The sequence below is a fragment of the Populus euphratica genome, unplaced genomic scaffold (genome assembly GCF_000495115.2).
Source record: "Populus euphratica unplaced genomic scaffold, PopEup_1.0 scaffold6.1, whole genome shotgun sequence".
NCBI lineage: Eukaryota > Viridiplantae > Streptophyta > Magnoliopsida > Malpighiales > Salicaceae > Populus > Populus euphratica.
In genome coordinates this window covers 4,158,565-4,178,553 of record NW_011499849.1, presented here as the reverse complement: position 1 = coordinate 4,178,553, position 19,989 = coordinate 4,158,565, and the positions used below count along the sequence as shown (strand labels likewise).

Below are 19,989 nucleotides of genomic sequence, written 5' to 3'. Positions count from 1 at the left end.
AAAAAACAAAAAAAAAGATGAGGATTAAATTGGAAAAATAATAAATCAATAATTGGGATTGAATTATAAAATCAAAAACAAATAGAAATTCTAAAAAAAAAAAAGAAAAAAAATTATAAATAAAAAAATAAAAATCAAATCTAAAAAAAATAAATAAATCATAAATTGAGGTTGAAAAATAAAATTAAAAACAGAAAAAGAATGTCACAAAGATTTCAATAACATTGTAGGAAAGAGTTTTTGGTCATTTAAAAGTGTCCCACGCACTGCTAAAAAAATACTAGTGTTTCTCACATGTAATTACTTTGCCATTAAAATATTATTTTATGTTAATTAAAAGACTAATTTTCCATTTATCAAGTTCATAATAACAAAAAAAATCATAATAAAAAGACAAAAATAACCCTTTAGCACAAGCTTTACAAATTTTGACTTTAAAAATAATTAAATTATTTTATTTTACTGTATATATATATAAATTACAATGATTAAAAAGCTTCTAGATGACACTTCTCAAATTTTTGTTCTTAAAAAAAAGGATCACTTAACTGGAGGGGCGGAGCTAGGTTTATTTTATTGTGAGGCCAAAATTAATATAATAATATATATATTATTAAAAAGTTTATTTATTTAAATTAAAAATATTAAATAAAAAAAATTTAAATTTTTTTGCAAGGCTCGGGCCTGCTTGCCACCCCTAATTCCGCCCCTGCTCCACAGTGTTTTTAAAAAGTTAAAAAAACTATACCTTCGGTCAATTTGATAATAAGCGATAAAACTTGTACAAATATCAAAATATTCATAACAATAATGCCATTGAATTTTTTTGAATTTTTTTAGAAAGGACAAAATAGCAATTGTCATGATAAATAGTAATGTCTACATCGATTTTCCCATCTTCTTCTTCTTCTTCTTCTGTAACATCAAACCTATCAAGATCATGTGTCAAGCAACCATAACGCTAAACGTCCTACTCTATAAAGACACTTCTCAATCATATAAACCCCACTCAACCATTTCAATGTATATAATAAATTATTTTTCCTCCTCCATATCAAAATATAGCTTAAATTGTATTCCACAAATCATTATAATTTTTCTTTTTTGGTGATGAGAAAAACTCTGATTTGTTTTACGGCCAGGGGTAGTCTGGACCAAGGGAATTTGGTAAAGTATGATCCACGCACGATGGTTAATAACATGTATAAATCCCCGCATAAGACTGATCAAAGTAAAACAAATCCCCAAAATAATATGCCCGAAGTTGTAAATCATTACACCTTGTCCTTGTAAGGGAGATCATAAATATAAACGTATTACAAAATTTAAGTTGGAAATTGATAAATAAAAACTATAGAAAAAAGTGAAATAATTAACTAAAGTGATCCTAGACTGCGTGAAGAGCATCAGCCTTGCTTCCTTACTGAACCGTGCAGCTTGAATAAATCAAACAAAATAGTGCATGTTTCAGACTTATATATATAACCATTGCAAGCAAACATATAATCACACTCATAAGCGGAGCTTTTTGCCTTTTGTCTGTGGCCAGCCAAGATTTTGTCTAAAAAAGACACCAGTATGCATAGCATAAAACTTAGCTCTTGGAATTAGAAGCAGGAGATTGTTGATGTAGCTGCTGGTACATTGAAGCCATCCTGCTGTAAGCATCCATGGTCATTGGCTGCAACAAAAATGTGTGGTTAATACATTAATATCGCAATTATGATATTATGCAGGCAATATATCAGAAGATTTTATTTGCTACGTCCTCATTCCACACAGATAAAATAATGCCATATTATTTTCTAGAACCCTTCAACATGAGATTGAAAAATTACCATATCTTGAGGATTTTAAGCAGATTAAACTTAATTACCTGTGATTGGCACGCAAGGAATGCAGACAGTGGGTCTGGCATTACCGTTGCTGAAGGAGCTGCAGTTGGTAACCGTTCATGACAATTAGACCCATCCCATGTGGTCATGGGCATGAAAGCAGTGGGGTGAAGAACTGGAGAAACCCCTGTAATGTTGGAACGAGCTGCAAGCGTGTTCATGTCCACAACACCCATTCCCATTCCCATACCAGCCATCCCCATGCTGAGTGGAGCCATCATTGACATCTGAAGTTGCTGTTGCAAAGCCATTGGTAACATCATTGGCTGCATATTCATTCTGATCACCATTTGTACTTGTGCTTGCAGTTGTTTCAAATATTCAATCACTTCATCAAGCATTGAGGCTTTGTCCGTCTAATACAAACCAAGAAAACATATGGAAATAAATTATATATAGTTAATAATACAAATTAATAATGTTTGCATTCATTTAAGCGCTCAGGTAAATAAATCATCATGTGTCAGAATTTTAATTGCCAAGATAAATGAGGCAATGACAACGAATGTAAATTGAAATAATGCATAAACACCAGGGCATTAGGGCCTACATAAGTAGAAGGATTTATGCGGTAGCTGGCAGTTGTCTTCATACCAAACAACCTTCTGTCATGTTGTCCCCACAATTTGGGTTTGTGGACTAGGATCACTTGATCAGTCCCAAGATATTCCAAGCCATTTGAAAGCAAAAGGATGTGTTGGACTGCATTTATACCATGGTGGTCTGTTTTGTCCGATTTTGAGTATTTATAATTGAAGCTATCTCTGCAGCTGCCTCATACGACATGAATCTAAGGGTAGAAAGACCATGTGTATATATTGATTAGTACTTTTTCTTTGAAGAAAAAAAAATACATTACTCCCCAGATGTATATATTGACAAAGGCGAGACCCTAATCTTAGAATTTACTACCAGTAGATTTTTTATACGGTTGATCCCAAGGTTTCCAGTCTACAAAAATCCTCAGAACCAAGCTCGCTTTATTGAGTAGCAAGTTGGGCACACTTTCTGTGACCATGGCGTCCCCTAGTGGGAATAAAAGAGAGCCCGAAAGTTTGGAACTGCGATGCAGATGCCGACGCTTTAGCAATGTGACTAGGATTCTTATAAATGATGATGATAGTTCCACACTAAAACCAGGATTAGAAAGGTAGGTGTGACTATGCTTAAGGACAAGGCAGGTAAGCTCATGCTTTAGAATAAATAACAGCTAGCGATGTGGGAACGGCTTTTGTGATAGTAGTTATTTTTATGCCGGTTCTTTCTTCTTTCCCTTCTGCTCATCACACTTGGAACTAGTTGGGTCGGTCATTTTCACCGACTACCTTTAGATTAGCCTTCTTTTCTTGTTGATATATTCTCATGGGATAAACATTCTTCACATGGAAATACCTAGCCTGATCAGGATTGAAAAAAAAAAAACAATTTGGAAGAATAAACTCACCAAAAATAAGGCGCAGATCATTAATTTGCTTAGTTAAATGATGAGAAATACTGTCTGTTAATGACTGATTTATTTTTGCAATATAAAGATGAAGACCACGCTCCAATTTTCAAGGAGGAGTTCACAATTCCAAATAAAGAAAGCACAGCCAAAGAATATCTAATATTACCAAAAATATTATGGAACTCATCAGTCAAATTTAAGAGCTTCTTTGTAATGCAAACAGATTGATATACTGAAAAGCTACCGAAGAAACTTTTCTTACCTTGCTGGAATTGGGGACCAGTTTCTGCAGTGTCTTCATCCTCTGGTTTATCTTATCTCTCCTTTTCTGCCAATAAAATCGAAGGCAACATTAAAAAAAAAAAAAAAGGATTCTGTACCAGCAATCATGATAGGAAGATACGTGAAATTATATATATACATATGTAGAGAGTTAAAAATCTTAGATGTAATTAAACAATTAGTTAAAAAGAATTTGTCGCAAGTGAATCTAGAACAGGAGATCCCCCATGTTAATCCAGTCTATATTTGCTCAATCAAATCTTATAATACCATGTAATATCGCTAATTATGAAACCAATCATTATTATTATGAAATTAAAGAGAACAGATCATAATCTTTTATTAATTATCCTTTTGATTTTACTTCGAGCTGTAAAAACATTTTTCCAGGAGAGAGGACATACACGTTCAGATTGGTTATGAACAGCAGCAGCCCTGCTTCGTCTATTAGAAACTGAGGATTTCCCATTTCCTTTCTTCTTGTCATCTTCGTCACCTGCCTCCCTCTTTAAAAAACCAAAACAAACCCCAAGAAACACTCAATAAATTAAAAAATAAAAAATAAACTAACTATATATCCAAAACAAAATTAACTTGCCTGTGGTCTCCTGTGACAAACAGAGTCATTCTCATCTGCTGTGATGGTTTTAGTACATGGCTTGGTTCCAGAACTGGTGTTTTCTTGCGACCCGAAAGAAGTGGAAGTAAACCCAACACCTAACTCTCTCTCGCAACTGTCCACCGTCACTTGCTGGCTGTCCTTCTTGCTAAACGTGGCACCACGATTGACGCTTTGGTCTCTGCTCCACTCAGCCGGGACTGGGACACGCGCCACCTTCTCACGTTTCCTGGTGAGGAGACCCACGACCTCGTTTTGCGTTGCAGTTGGGGCACTGCAAGACCCCACGCGAGTGGAGCATCCCACCACGCAATCAGTGCCTAATCCGGCGGGGCTGGAGTCTATCACTCGTGTGGTCCGTTCCTGATCAGACCGCTTGGAGCAAGGGACCAAAGCGTCCATAGTCATTGTGGCGGAGGCTGAAGCTCTATGGTGGTTAAACCATGGCACAAGGTCATGGTCTGAACCACTATTGTCAAAAGTTTGCTTATTGCACTGAGGTATACATGTGGCTAGATTGACTATGGATTCAAGGGTGCCGCTGGCGCGTGGCTTGTCCCATGTGTACTTGGAGGGTGAAGTGGAGGCTATTGGTTTGGCTGGCACGCGCGGTTGCCCTAGGCCGTGCATGGCTAGCTGGCCGTTCTCCCATGTTAGCTCTGCTACTTCGTAGTTTAACCTGCACCAAAAAGCATCCTCTATCACTATGCATCCATCAACAAATGAAAACAATCTAATATATTAGCGCGCATGGATTTTGAGAGACTACATGGGCATGTATGGTGCGCCTGAATTGGAGTGGGAGCGAAGTGAGACCTTCGGAGCTGTGGTGGGATTGTCATCAAGTTCCCAGCTGGGAACACACTGGTGACTCATTTTGACAAAGTTTTCCTGGTAGTACCAACTAGGATGAAATTGAAATGGAGCGGTATCTTCTTCTTTGGATAAATTCTGCAAATAACTTTCGTGCGTTCGAAGAGTGATGCTACTTTTTCAATATTTCTTATTATGAGAGAATGGAGTTGTTGTCATGGCTTTTGTGGAAATTTTCACCCTTTAATTGTTGTGATGGATGAGAGGTTTTTTGGAGGAGAGAGAGGGAGATACTCTCGTCCATATGCATTAAAATTGAGGGGGGGGAAGCAAATTAAAGAAAAATATGTGAGGGTTTTTTCTTTTCTATTTTTTCAATTAGAAATCATAAATCAAATATTAAATAATTGACAGCGCCAGGTCTATCCGGAACCACTACCAAGAGAATTTCTCCGGTGTTAAAGTTTACAGTAGTGATTGGTTGACAACACGTTGTCAACCAGCACATTTGACAACATCTCATATGGCGCATGGAATAAGAATTTAATTTGAATTTGATGAATATTTATCCAATCCAACCTGAATAGATAGGTAATTTTCTAGTTAGTTATTTTATTCTAGAGTATAAATATTTTTACTCAAAATTTACTTGAATCTAACCCTGAAAATATATATATATATATATAGCACATACATATTATTTTAACATTTTATTATTTAATATTTTTATTTTTATTAAATAATAATCAGATAATAAATATTTATATAAATACCTGAAACTTAATAAGTAGTGCATAACTATCTAAATCTTTAAAAAATAAGTATTCTATAAGGTATAAATATTAAAAAATCTGACCGGAGTATTAATTGTGATTCCTATATGTCATCCTAAGGGTACATGTTGGTTAAAACTATATATTAAATTGTGAACGTGAAGAAAATAGATGTAAACGGTAAGGAATTAGAAAAAATAAAAGAAATATATAAGAGAGAGAGAAAAGAGTAGAGAGAACTCGGTAAATTTCCGCAGTTCAAGCATCGTTGGATTTTGATTATTTTAAAACGTCAAGACTTTAGATCTTAAAACTAAAATTTAAATTTCTTGTATTTAAATTTGAATTTCAAAATGCTTTTTAAAGTCCTATTATCGTGTGGAGGCAGGTTAATTAAAATGATTGTTTGATGATCATTTGAGATGATTGGTTAGCAAGAGAGCTGTCCTGGCGGTCAATGGAGGGGAGGAGGTTAGCAAAAGTTATGTTACGGTCCTTGTAGTTTCAATATAGTTCAACTCGATAGTTTTGGTTTCACTAATTTCATTTGTGTCCCTTTCATAGATCTTATAAATCATTTTCCTTGTCACATAATTAAAAAAAAACAAAATAAATAGTAATTTAAAATATCAAAGAATAAAAATAATTGATCGTAACTTGTTTTTAATTACAGTAAACTTGTTGGGTATATAACTAGAAATATTCTTACAATTAGGGACTACTTTGATACAACCCAATAATTTAAAGGTGTTTTTGAAATTTTCACGTTCCATTTTAACACATTATATAAACTCGCTTACCTTTCTTTGCTTGTCAACGTGTTAAAAGCACATGTGTTCATATAGAATTAAGTAGTAAATATATCACTAAAAATCATGATTTTTTTTCACTCTACCAAGTTATATTATTCTTCCTCTCGTATATTATTATTGTTGAATTGTACAAATTCTTTTTAATTTGATTCTTAATTTTTTTTCTCTGCAATTCAATCTTAACTAAAAACAAATTGATTTTAATTTTTTTATAAAAAGATAAGATTAAAACAAAAAAAAGTTGAAATAGAAAGGACGATAAACATAATGTTTTCTTTACCTTTTTTATATTGAATTATATGCCTTAACCTTAATAGTTTTGTCAAGCCTTTTTTATAGATTGAAGTATGTTTCTTCTATTCCAACAAGAGCTTCAAATTTTTATCATCAATCTTAATATTAAAGCAGTCATGTTCAAGGTAGTGCCTTATCTCTTAATTACCATCAAGATGTTCATTTACTTCTTTTATAAATGGATAAATCAAGATTCCTTGAGCTCAAAACTTTGTTGAAATAAGCTAGAGGCCATCTTTCTTGGCTAAGTACAACTATTAGTGAGTTTAATATCTAAAACATCATATCTTACTAATATATAAATATTCTCACAATACAATTATGAGATATTAATAATGATAAAAAGTTCATCTTAATGTTTAAAAAATTAAAACTTCATTATTTTGAGTAATAAATTAAATTCTTTGAACTTTTCAATCTTGAAATGTCTTTCCTTCAACTTTATTAATTATGCCACATAATGATCGTGGATGAGTTTAAAGTATTATGCATCAATGAGGAATGGAAAGCATTACCAAGCAATTATAAAAATATAATCATTAAACTTTTATTGGAAAGGATTTAAACTTTAACAAGTAATGGGTTATATAATCGTCTTAGAATGATACATAGACAAAATACTCATAAAACATTAATGCCCAATACAAACTTATTTCCATATTTGGTTTTCTTTATTGTTCTTGTCTAAAGTTTCAACATAATGTTTTTGCCCCATTGTTGGTTCTACCCTAAAATGATTAAAAAAATTAGGTTGATAGATTACCTGTAGCTTTTCTTGCACAAAAACACAGGCTAGTTTTTGGAAGAATCTTAACTTTCTTAACCAATGCACAATTTAATTCCTACTAGCTATTACCTGTAGGTTTTATTGCACGAAAAAAAAAAAGAGGCTAGTTTTTGGAAGAATCTTAACTTTTGGTTTAAAGGTGTTTTTGAAGTTTTCACGTTCGATTTTAACACATTATATAAACTAGCTCACCTTTCTTTCCTTGTCAACGTGTTAAAAGCATGTGTGTTCATATAGAATCAAGTATTAAATATAACACTAAAACACATTATTTTTTCACTGTAAAAGGTTATATTATCCATCCTCTCATATATTATTATTGTTGAATTGTGCAAATTATTTTTAATTTGATTCTTATTTTTTTTTCTCTGTAATTTAATCTTAACTAAAAACTAATTGATTTTAATTTTTTATTAAAAAAATAAGATTAAAATAAAAAAACTAAAACAGAAAGGACAATAAACATAATGTTTTCTTTACCTTTTTTATATTGAATTATATGCCTTAACCTTAATAGTTTTGTCAAGCCTTTTTTATAGATTGAAGTATGTTTCTTCTATTCCAACAAGAGCTTCAAATTTTTATGATCAATCTTAATATTAAAACAGTCATGTTCAAGGTAGTGCCTTCATCTCTTAATTGCCATTAAGATGTTGATTTACTACTTTTATAAATGAATAAACCAAGATTCCTTGAGCTCAAAACTTTGTTGAAATAAGCTAGAGGCCATCTTTCTTCGCTAAGTACAACTATTAATGAGTTTAATATATAAAACATCATATCTTACTAATATATAAATATTCTCACAATACAATTATGAGAGATTAATAATGATAAAAAGTTCATCTTAATGTTTAAAAAATTAAAACTTCATTATTTTGAGTAATAAATTAAATTCTTTGAACTTTTCAATCTTGAAATGTCTTTCCTTCAACTTTATTAATTATGCCACATAATGACCGATGAGTTTAAAGTATTATGCATCAATGAGGAATGGAAAGCATTACCAAGCAATTATAAAAATATAATCATTAAACTTTTATTGGAAAGGATTTAAACTTTAACAAGTAATGGGTTATATAATCGTCTTAGAATGATACATAGACGAAATACTATAAAACATTAATGCCCAATACAAATTTATTTCCATATTTGGTTTTCTTTTTTGTTCTTGTCTAAAGTGTCTACATAATGTTTTTGCCTCAATGTTGGTTCTACCCTAAAATGATTAAAAAAATTAGGTTGATAGATTACCTGTAGCTTTTCTTGCACAAAAACACAGGCTAGTTTTTGGAAGAATCTTAGCTTTCTTAACCAATGCACAATTTAATTCCTACTAGCTATTACCAGTAGCTTTTATTGCACAAAAAAAAGAAGGCTAGTTTTTGGAAGAATCTTAACTTTCTTAGCCAATGTACAATTTGATTCCTACTTACACTTAGCATGTTCAAAGGCTTGTGTTAATGTAGCAGGTTTAAGGATCTTATGTCATCTTTTAATCCACTAAAAAAGAGTAAAATGTAGTAAGCTTCTAGTAATGATGGATTCAATGCATTCATGAGAGACTTGAGTTCTTTAAATTTCTTTACAAGCTCTTTCATATTTTTATTTTGCGCTAATTTATTAAATTCCTCCACTACATCATATCTGTTGCCAAATCTCATACAAAATCCTTTAGCAAGTTCTTCCTAGCTGGAAAAATCTTCTCCTCCAGACAAGAATTCCTCATACCAAGCCTATGTTTTTCCCTCCAGGTATAATGAAGTTATCTCCACCCTTTGTTGTCCAGGAGTGAATTTTAATTATCATGAAGAACTTTTTACACTTTCTCAAACAATTACACCTAGGGTTTTCTCCTTTAAAGGCTAATAATTCTATATTATATCCTACTTTGGGTAAGGCCATGTTGTATCCTCCCCTTTGAATATCCTTTATTTCTTTTATTTATTCTGGGATGAGGTAGAATACCATCAGAATCTGCTACAGTTCTGCTCTTTTGATCGATCTCTTGGCCTTTTGTTGAAATCTTTAATGAAACAATAATGGCACCCAACTTCGAGTTGAATTGCTCATTATCTCTTTCTTGCTCTTTAACATGGCATGTAATTTTTTCCACCATGGTTGCTTAATTTTTTATCTAAAATCAGGCTAGCTCTCCTACTAGCCAATTGTTAAGTACTTGTCTGATGAATTTGAGAGAATTAAAGGTATAAAAAAGAGAAAGAGAGGTGAATGGATTGCTTTTGCATTCTATTATTTCTTGCTTGATCTCCAAGGTTAGGTACAAGGCTTATATACAAGAATTAATCAAATATTGACCTTTCCAACCACTCAACTAACTGCTATCAGATGATTCTAGCTAACTCCAATTAACCGCAGCTTCCAGCCATTTAATTAGTCAAAGCATAAGGGCTCTATTGTTCTTCATATTCCCCGTGTGCTGTTTTTTCAATCCATATTCTTCACATATCTGCTTTACTTCTTCCCTCCATTCCTGATTCGTAACTATCAAAATCCCTCATAAAAAAAAATGTAATCTATAAATAGATAATTTAGCAGGAACTCAGAAAGCTTAGAAGCAAATATTCCCCGAGTGCTGTTTTTCTGATAATAGAAACTTGTTTTTCTCCCTATCTTATATTGTATTTCTATTTTCTTTATAATTTTTTTTAATGTCTTTAAATCATATTAAAATTCTTATATATTATTCTCCATTGATATAAAGTTTTAGTTTAGATCGATTTCAATTGATCATGGTGCAAGAAGTATTTTTAATTTATTTTTTTTACTTTTTCAAAAATAAAACCTAAGGATATACTAGCTGAATTGGGATTTTTTTATACAGCTAATTTGGAGGTTGAGTTATATAAATAACCAGAAAAACTACACAGGCCTGAATGCGCTAGCAAAAAGGGAGGAGGATGCTATTATTAGGGAGAATCGATAGCAAACTCGATAAAAGATGCTTGGGCTATCCAAAACAGTTGTGGTGCTAAGGATAAGAAGGAACACTGTTGCTTGTGGAATTAAGAGCGGAAATTTTTTTTTTTTTTTGTGGCAGCCAGCTGATGAAAAAGCAAAGGCAGATACAGTGCCACTGGCATGAGGAACCAAGCAATCTCTAGGGACAAAACTGCGGGACAGATGTTATCTTCAAATAATTACCGACACATGTGTGTTTTTGGAAACATTTTTAATATCATAATTTGATCAAAGCACATATATGCTAGCTCATGCCATTAACCAAGCAACTAAATGATAAAGGTAGGTTTAACTATTCATGTAAATAAGTAAATTTTTTAATTATTTTATAACATCGTTGTATGTGTCTTGTTAAAAGTTGTGGGAATAATATTGTGTTTCAACTCATAGATGATATATTGTCTATGTATTTTATTTTTTTAATAAAAAAGGGACCGATTAAAAACATACTGGCCTAGATATGCAGGCCTTCCTCATCGCCACAAGCTGTAACAAGTCCGGTCATAATGGTCACTCAAACATGGCCAATCTAATTTTTTTTTTAAAAATCCTATCATTTATAATTTATTGAATTTTATCTCTTGATAATGGGTTTATAGTAAATTAATTTTTATATTTTTTATTATATAATAAAATTAAATATATAATAAAATTAAAAAAAATTAATCCTATTAAATCTTTAATCTAAATCATGATTTAGATGGGTTAACCAAGACTAATAAGGTAGATTTTTTTTTTATTTGATTCTTTATTTTTCTTCAACTTGTCCTAGTGAACGGGTTATTATAGACCCACATGTGTGAGATTTTTTAAGAGAAATACTTTGATTGGGATGTATATAAGTTTGTTTTTGAAAAAAAAAAATTCATTGAAGGTTATTTTCACCTTTATATATGCTAAAGAAAACTAGATAGGAACTTCTTCTTTTTTTACTCTGAGTATTTGGGGTGGTTAGAATATGTTTTGTTGTTAGAAACACTACAAAAGAGGTTCATGGGTTTATTTTAGTTTTTTTTGGTGAAAAATGGTTTGGAATATGGGTTTTTAGAATACAAAAATCTAGATCTTGATTTTTCTATCACCAAAGCCACCTTTAATGACCAAAAAAGATGACATATGGATGGCTCATTGTGTGCCAATATGGATGACATGTTATATATATAAAAAAATTTAAAAAAAAGAAGAAAATCACTTCAGATAATATATGAAAAGGTACCCTCTCTTTAAGAAAAGAAAAGGGTGTGTAGACTTGGGTTTACATGTAGGCCAAACATACATATCCAACTCATACACGCCTGGCTCTTCAATTCTTTTATCTTTCTTTTTCTCAATTTAGTATTTTATAATTGGATTATTTTTAAATAAAATTAGTTAAATGATGTTTAAATGATTGCTTAATTATGTTATTGTTTTTAAATAGTATCATCTTTTTTCAGGGTAATATTATCTTAATTATGTTCTAGATATGAATGAATATCTAAGTTCTTTATATAATTTCCTCAAGTTTATTATAGATATATTTTTTAATATATTTGTATCAAAATCATCAAAGGTTTTTTTATTTTTTTTATCAAAACTTATTTTTTAAGATTATGATAAGTTTTCGTTTAAAAAACAAAACTTTTGATAAAAAAAATTATATGATAAAAGAATGAATTAATAAGGAAAAGAGGTTTTGATAAATAGATATTTTTTTATCCTTATTTCAAATCATTTGAATTCTTTTGGGCATTGTTTTTAATTATTTACAATTTCTATTCAATTAACAACATGGCTAAAGAAATATACAAGTCTGGCTTAAAAATTACATTAAGAAAAAAAAAGTTATACTAACATTTAATTTTTTTACGTAATTTAAATTATTACATTTGTGATGAAAATCCATCTTGATTTTCATATAATTAAATAAATTAAAATTTATGAAGAACACGATGTTTTACGTTATTAAATAAATAAATATATAGATATATTTCTTTTCTTTCTACTTTAATATTCTATCAACGTTAATAATTATTATTTTTATTTTATATCATTAAACGCACATCGATTTATATTAAAATATTTCATGGTTAAAGAAATTCCATGCATGCTTCCCTCAGGGTGAAAATCAATTAGAAATTCGCGCTGTTATACATTCATGCCCTATGGAGGAGGTTTTCTATCTTCCGTGAGGGCCTTCCAAGTGGAAGCCAAATACTTACCTACACAAACATTTACTACACATCTCAAATGGGACAGATTTTAAATGCTCGCAATTATTATGCTGCAAGAAAAAAAATTCAAAGCACTTATTATTCATCTGCATCAATCCAACAATATTACAGCATAGCATCAAGAGGGCCCATTACACAAACATGATCCAACCAAAAGGGTACAGCGAGACATGGACATCTGCCTGCTGAATCACAACCAACCTTGTGAAATCATGACCAAATGAATGGAGGGAAAAAAAGAAGACACCCCCACACAATCCAACAAATCCAAACAAGATTAATGTTCTCTCTTGAAAGAATCGAAGGGAGAGTGACGAATTAAAAGCAAGAAACCCTCTAATTACAGAGAGAAAAGAAGATATTTTTACCCCAGAAGAAAAAATGTCACAATCACCAGAGGATAAAACAACAAACCCTAACCCTAATAACAATCAAAAGCCACCACTAATACCAAACCCAACACCAACATCCTTAAACAGCAAAACAAGAACCTTAAGCTTCCCGGAGTTGTGGTTCAAAGAACAAGCACTAAAGCATGTAACTTTGAAAATGAAATCTCTCTCAAATAGCCCGCTAGTATCACCCCCATCTGACCCAGATAAAATCTTTGGTCTCCCATCGAATGACCCGAACCGACCTGATTACACTTCCCTTCTCTCTGATGAGCTCCTCCTTCAAGTCTTCAATAAAGTCCCGATTTCACAGTATGTTTCTAACTCTCTTGTTTGCAAAAGATGGTTCTTCCTTCATGGACGTTTGGTGCATTCAATAAAGGTTATGGATTTTGGTTTTGTTAATTCGGGTCGGGTTTTTACCCGGTTCCCAAATTTGGAAAGCATTGATATTGTTCATGCTTGTATTAAAATGCCTAGGAATTCCGGGATTTTGATCACTAGGAATAATTTTTCTGTTTATGTTGGTACTAAGTTGTTGTCTGATGGGTTTATTGAAGAGAATGATTTATTGTCGTCGGATTTGATTGATAATGGGGTTCAATTGATTAGTAAATCGTATCCCAATTTGAGGAGAATTGTTGTATTTGGCACGAGCGAAAACGGGTTGTTGAGTATCTCGAGCAAGTGTGAAATTTTGCAAGAATTGGAGTTGCATTGTTGCGGGGATATGTCTTTGAAGGGGATTTCCGGGTGTAGGAATTTGCAAGTTTTGAAATTGATTGGTTGCGTTGATGGTTTTTATAATTCGGTGGTGAGTGATATTGGATTGACGATTTTAGCTCAAGGTTGTAGGAGGTTAGTAAAGCTTGAGTTATGTGGATGCGAAGGGAGCTATGATGGGATTAAGGCAATTGGGCAGTGTTGTCAAATGCTTGAAGAATTGACTATTTGTGATCATAGAATGGATGGTGGGTGGTTGGCTGCATTATCATTTTGTGAAAATCTGAAGACTTTGAGGTTGCAATCATGTAAGAGTGTTGATTCAAGTCCTGGTCTGCTTGAACATTTGGGGTCTTGTCCTACACTTGAAGAGTTGCATGTCCAACGGTGTCAGATGAGGGATAAACAAGCAGTGAAGGCTTTATTTTTGGTTTGCAAGACTGTTAGGGAAATTGTTTTGCAGAACTGTTGGCGATTGGAAGATGAAGTGTTTGCAGCTGCAAGCGTTTGTAGGTATGAGTTTTTGTCATTCTGGTTTTTGCTATTGTCTCGATTTTGTATTAGTTTCGAACTATGCCTATGATTTTAATAAGAGTTGGTAGACGACTTAAATTTTGTCTCCAAAATGTGAACTTAAACCACGAAATTTCAATGTGTATGTCATGCATGATATCGACGAATAGCTTTTATTTCATCATGTATGATCAAGTTCATCCTTTCCAATCTCATAACTCGGTACCTTTCTTCATTTGGAACTGTGGATTAAAGCCTATTTAAATTTGCAGGAAAATTGACTGATGTAGATTATAATAGCCTGGATTTTTGGGTAGTTATGCTTTGTTTGCCAAATTTAGTATAAGAATGAGCAAGCAAGCTCACATGATTCGATACCGTGGTTCATTACCTATTCCCATAACAATTATTTTTATAAAATGTCAAGGATGGAAACAATTTGAAATTTGGCATGTTACTTAATGCAGTGCTTTCAACCAATCTTTTGATGGGCCATTTTGTTTCCTTTCTTTATAGGAGGGTAAGGCTTTTGTCTTTGGAGGGATGCTCTCTGCTGACGACAGGGGGTTTGGAGTCAGTTATTCTGAATTGGAAGGAACTTCAAAGATTAATAGTAATTTCCAGTAACAATATAAAGGACAGTGAAATAACTCCTGATCTTGCTACTCTGTTTTCTGTTCTGAAAGAGTTGAAATGGCGACCAGATTCCAGATCTCTCCTGTCATCAGGTCTTGCAGGGACTGGAGTGGGAAATAAGGGTGGCAGATTTTTCAAGGGATTGAAAGTTTGAGCAGACCATTTGATGCTCTAGGAATCTTGGCTTCAATATGGAGAACAAAATGATTTTCTTGGCAGCTGCAAACTATTTTGGCACTAAGCATGCAGTCCATAGACAGTAATCACTATCATATCTAATTTAGATGATTTAGCGTAGAGGTAACAGAGGAGGGATTGCTGGTGAACTTCATAAAGAGCCTGCTAAAGGGAGCTTATGTCAATGTCCTATCACCTTCTTTGATTTATGGGATTGAAATGTATGTCAAGTTGAATATCTTTTGTTAGCTTGTAACTGGGGAAGTTTTCTCCAACATTCAAATAGGTTAGATATTCTAATTCAGCTAGTGAATAGTTAGCTGAGTTGTTAGAATTAGAAAAAGCGCAACAGTGGTTTCATATTGTGGATACTTCACCTTCCTCAGGAAGTTGATCACCACATGTAATATCACATTTTAGCCCTGATACACACGCTAATACAACAACAATCACTAGATTGATTCATCCTTTGTTTTTGTGGATCTCGTATGTTTTGAGAACTATGCATGATTCACGACTTTGCTGAGGATTTCTTTGCTTTCTTAATCTTGCAAAAATGACCAACATAATTAAAAGCATTGACAAGAGGTATCCGTTGGATGTCTTCCCTATCCTCACAAAAACTTGCAGAAGTTTCAGGCCTGCAGCGACGATCAAATTATTTTTCGCTTGTCTGCAGAGGACCAGGATGCAGTGAGAAGTAAAATTACAGGCTGAATGAAGGGAGGGATGTTGTTCAGGCAGCAATATGGGAGCAAAAGAGATCAAATGGCAGTGTATACCGTATGAAACATGGATGCTGAAACATTGAAGAAAGTGATCAGGTGGGGGGCAAAAGGTAAGCATGAGAAGACGTTATATCATTGATCTTGGGTCGTTTGATTACTGGGATGGGATTATCTTCTCTCTTCTTCTTCTTCTTTAGTAATGGAATTGCTGTTTGGTTCAATGCTCATAATTTCTTTTCAAAGTAAAATAATTATCCACACGCAAAATTACTCAACTACCTAGTAACAATTTAGATTCAAATCAATGGCTTGAATTGGTATATGTTCACAAGTCCAAAAAATTCGAGTAATATAAGTAGTTAGACAATTAATTAATTAATTAATTATTCTAAAAATCTTGTCTATCCTTTTTGTTATATGCGTGGTTGATAGCTTGTAATTAGTAAGTTAAGATAGTTTTTGTAAAATTTTTATTTTAATAAATATTAAATAATTAAATAATTAGTTAATCAATTGGTTCTAAAAACCTTACCTATTTTTTTTTTTTTTAGATTAACATGGGTGTCCGAGCCAGCTTGCACGCACCACGACTAATCCCACGGGCCTTGAAGTTAAGGACCATATAAGTCTTCAGTGGCCATCATATGAGTAACTAAGGACTTGAACCTGAGACTACAGAGAGAGCAAATCCCTTAGTCCCAAGTCTTTACCACTTGGCCACCACCTAGATGGTTGTTAACTTGCCTATTCTTTTTGTTATAGGTGATTGATAGTTTATATTTGATAAATTAAGATACTTTAGGGTTAATATTCATAAAAAAATTTATTTTGATGAATATATGGATTTTTATTTACTTAAGTAAGTATCTTGTTTTAAAAAATAAATTATAATAATATTTTAAAGAAAAATGCTCTCAAATATGTATGTTGTAAAGAATAAAGATTGTGAACTTTTATCTTAAAGGATTCATGATATATTTATAACTCATGAGTTTTGATTTTTCATGAAGAAAAAGGATTGGGCATAATTTTACCTTTATGATATGTTAAGTTGAATTTTTAGTTATATTTTACTCATTTTATACTACTAAAAAATTAAAGATATAACAGACTATGATAGACTTTAATACATCTAATGATATTAGTAGAGTATAAACTTGTTTAATTAAGCTTATTATTGACAAATTACTCATCTATAATTTTATGTAAAAATCTATAGAATTGATAGTGTTAAAATTAACTATCTCTTGGGATTGGCCGGCGTTAGACCATCGTGTCTGGGTCCAGCACACTACCAGGTCTTGTAATAGAGGGGTTTGGCAATGCTAGATCTAATTATTTACTGGGTTTGACCAGCGTCAAATCTAACATGTATGAGTCTGGCGCAATGTTAAACCCAATCATAACTGGGTCTAGCTAACACTAGATTCAACTAACTACACCCATAAATTTAAGAAAACTATATTTATATATCTTTTTTATTTAATGCTTTTTAATAAAAGTATGTAAATATATATTAATAAAATATTGGCTCATCAACCAGAACATTGAGGATTATTAAATTGTGTGCGATTAACGGTTGTGATTGTGAATTCACAGGTGGTCTTTTGTATTCTGGGACCATTGGCCAGCGCTCATCTTTTTTCTTTTTTTTGATTTACGTGGGCGGTGCTCATCTTTTTTTCTTTTTTTTTATTTACGTGGGGTGTCCGGGTCAGCTTACGCGCACCACGACTAATCCACATGGCCCACTGAACATCCTGCAAGCCCAATGAACAGGTAAGGCACCGTGGGGGTGACAGGCATGCATGGTAAAACTCGAACCCAGGTGTGGAGGAAGGGGACAAGCCCCTCCCACCGACTCGAACCCAAGTACGGAGGAAGGGGACAAGCCCCTCCCACCGCTAGACTAGAACCTTACTTGCGGCCGGCGCTCATCTTGCAACGTGAAGTAGAAGAGAGATAAAAGGAAAAGAATATATATAGCAGACCTCGGTATTAGACTGCTAAATATCTATCCTTCTCAATTTATTACCTGAACTATCAATTTTCCCAATTAGATTCCAAGCTGCAAGACATTCCTCTACAAGTCCATCCACGACCCCCTATCAATAGTATCTTAGAAAAATTATTAGACAAAAATAAATACAAATATGTTTGAAATACATCATTCTCAATTTTTATCAATGTTATTAAAAACAACTAATTGATATTTGCAAAACACACTTTAGTTGCCAAGACATTTATATTATTCACTGAATAATAAAATAGTATCATCTGAATTATAAATTTAACTTGATAATAAAATAGTATCATCTGAATTGTAAATTTAACTTGATATCCTGAGTTTGCTTAACCCTAATTAGCATGGTTAAAAGCATGTCAATAACATTTGCTTAATTAGCATGAGCATGGTTAAAAGCATGTCAATAACATTGGTTTATCATTTTTTTTTTACCCCATTCAACATCAAATCATTATTTTTTACATAAAAAAATAATTTGGCTTCCGATAAAGCACAACAAGCAAGGCTAGTTTAGAATATATCATTGTGCTTTTATCTTTTCAATACAAAGAACATTTTTCAAAAATATGGAGTGCAAATGTTTTCATTGAAATTGAATCGAATCCGTTTAAATATTTTCTGTCTAAATTTCTTATATTTTAGTCTAAATATCAAAATCACTGGAAGATTCTAATTTCTGAACATAAGATCCGATTTAGAGATTTGAAGTTTACCCAAGCTAGTTTCTTAGGTCCAACCAGTGAACCAAAACAAGCCCAAGTATTAGGCAGGCGTATTTGACGTCTAATTGGTTTGAAATATGACGTGGCTAAACACTATTAGATATAAAAGCGTGGAAAGCATATAAGCGCGCATACGAACAGCCCCGTTTCTAAGAGAGTGGATTTTGACACCGCAAAAACGAAAGAGGAGAAGAAATCGAAATTCTAGTCCATCAAAATCTCTCTATTTCGTCTTCGAATCAATTAAGGTGAATGCTTCATCTCGATTTCCATTTGATTTCTTTTTATTAATGAATTTCTGGATCGATTTTATTTTTGAAAATCCTTAGATCTGTTTTTTTGTTTTGTTTTTCTTTTTTGCATCAGATTGCTGAGATTTGCCCCTGAATTCTCTTTAAGAAAAAAAAACTAGGTATTATGCTAATTATTAGTATCTTCATATAGATCTGCCTCATGGTTGGATCTATTTTTTTATTTTGATTATTAAGATTTAAACATGTTTTATTTCGTAAGCAATTTCGCAATCACAAGGGTTTGTTTGTTTGTTTGTTGAAACCGATAGTGGGGGATTTGTTATATTTTTTTGTGAGCTCTACATTTGAAGATATGGCCAATTAACATGTAATGGGGACTGAACTAGCTGATTTGTTTTTATTTATAGAAATGGCTGTAGGCGGAACTGCTCCCCCAAGAGGAAGTGCAGCAGCAGCTGCAAGCATGCGTAGGAGGAGGACAGTCAGTGGTGGAGCTTCAGGAGGAGCAGGAGCAGCGGGGACTATGCTTCAGTTTTATACTGATGATGCGCCTGGACTTAAGATATCTCCAAATGTTGTTCTTGTTATGAGCATTGGTTTCATTGCTTTTGTTGCTATTCTCCATGTTGTGGGCAAGCTTTACCTTGTTCGTAGGGAGGCTTAAAATGATAGGAAGCTCCGTTTGGTGCCTTGAGCTTGAATTTTCGATTTTGAATCAATACACTAATGTTTTAAGCAGATGGATGTTGGTTTTGAATCTTATTGACTAATTGTTGTTGCAATTCTCACGTTTTCTGCTCACAACACCCTGAGAATCGAAAGAGTTTCAGTCATCTGGCCCATGTATGATAATTCTATCATTTGAGGTATTATCGACAAGGGTTTTCTTTTCCATCTCTTT

The 19,989-nt window shown here is 32.7% G+C and overlaps 3 protein-coding genes across 4 annotated transcripts; 2 read left to right on the top strand and 1 right to left on the bottom strand.

Annotated features, from left to right (window-relative positions):
• Nucleotides 1-1,228: 1,228 nt before the first annotated feature.
• Nucleotides 1,229-5,374, bottom strand: LOC105120775 (transcription factor UNE10-like). The gene is made up of 6 exons (XM_011019149.1): nucleotides 5,013-5,374; nucleotides 4,223-4,922; nucleotides 4,029-4,130; nucleotides 3,605-3,670; nucleotides 1,877-2,251; nucleotides 1,229-1,681 (listed from the first exon to the last, which is right to left on the bottom strand). The coding sequence occupies exons 1-6, from the start codon at nucleotides 5,117-5,119 to the stop codon at nucleotides 1,595-1,597; spliced, it is 1,437 nt and encodes a 478-aa protein (XP_011017451.1). The 5' UTR covers nucleotides 5,120-5,374; the 3' UTR covers nucleotides 1,229-1,594.
• Nucleotides 5,375-13,124: 7,750 nt separating this feature from the next.
• On the top strand, nucleotides 13,125-15,692 carry LOC105120774 (F-box protein At5g51370-like). The gene is made up of 2 exons (XM_011019148.1): nucleotides 13,125-14,545; nucleotides 15,062-15,692. Exons 1-2 carry the CDS (start codon nucleotides 13,299-13,301, stop codon nucleotides 15,333-15,335), a joined length of 1,521 nt encoding a protein of 506 aa, XP_011017450.1. The 5' UTR covers nucleotides 13,125-13,298; the 3' UTR covers nucleotides 15,336-15,692.
• A 3,261-nt stretch (nucleotides 15,693-18,953) lies between these two features.
• On the top strand, nucleotides 18,954-19,894 carry LOC105120773 (protein transport protein Sec61 subunit beta-like). Of its 2 annotated transcripts, XM_011019146.1 has the most exons (3): nucleotides 18,954-19,082; nucleotides 19,201-19,246; nucleotides 19,496-19,894. In XM_011019146.1, the coding sequence occupies exon 3, from the start codon at nucleotides 19,498-19,500 to the stop codon at nucleotides 19,750-19,752; it is 255 nt and encodes an 84-aa protein (XP_011017448.1). In that variant the 5' UTR covers nucleotides 18,954-19,082; nucleotides 19,201-19,246; nucleotides 19,496-19,497; the 3' UTR covers nucleotides 19,753-19,894. The 2 variants fall into 2 exon arrangements, with proteins under 2 accessions (XP_011017448.1, XP_011017449.1); XM_011019147.1 differs by lacking the exon at nucleotides 19,201-19,246.
• Nucleotides 19,895-19,989: the final 95 nt, after the last annotated feature.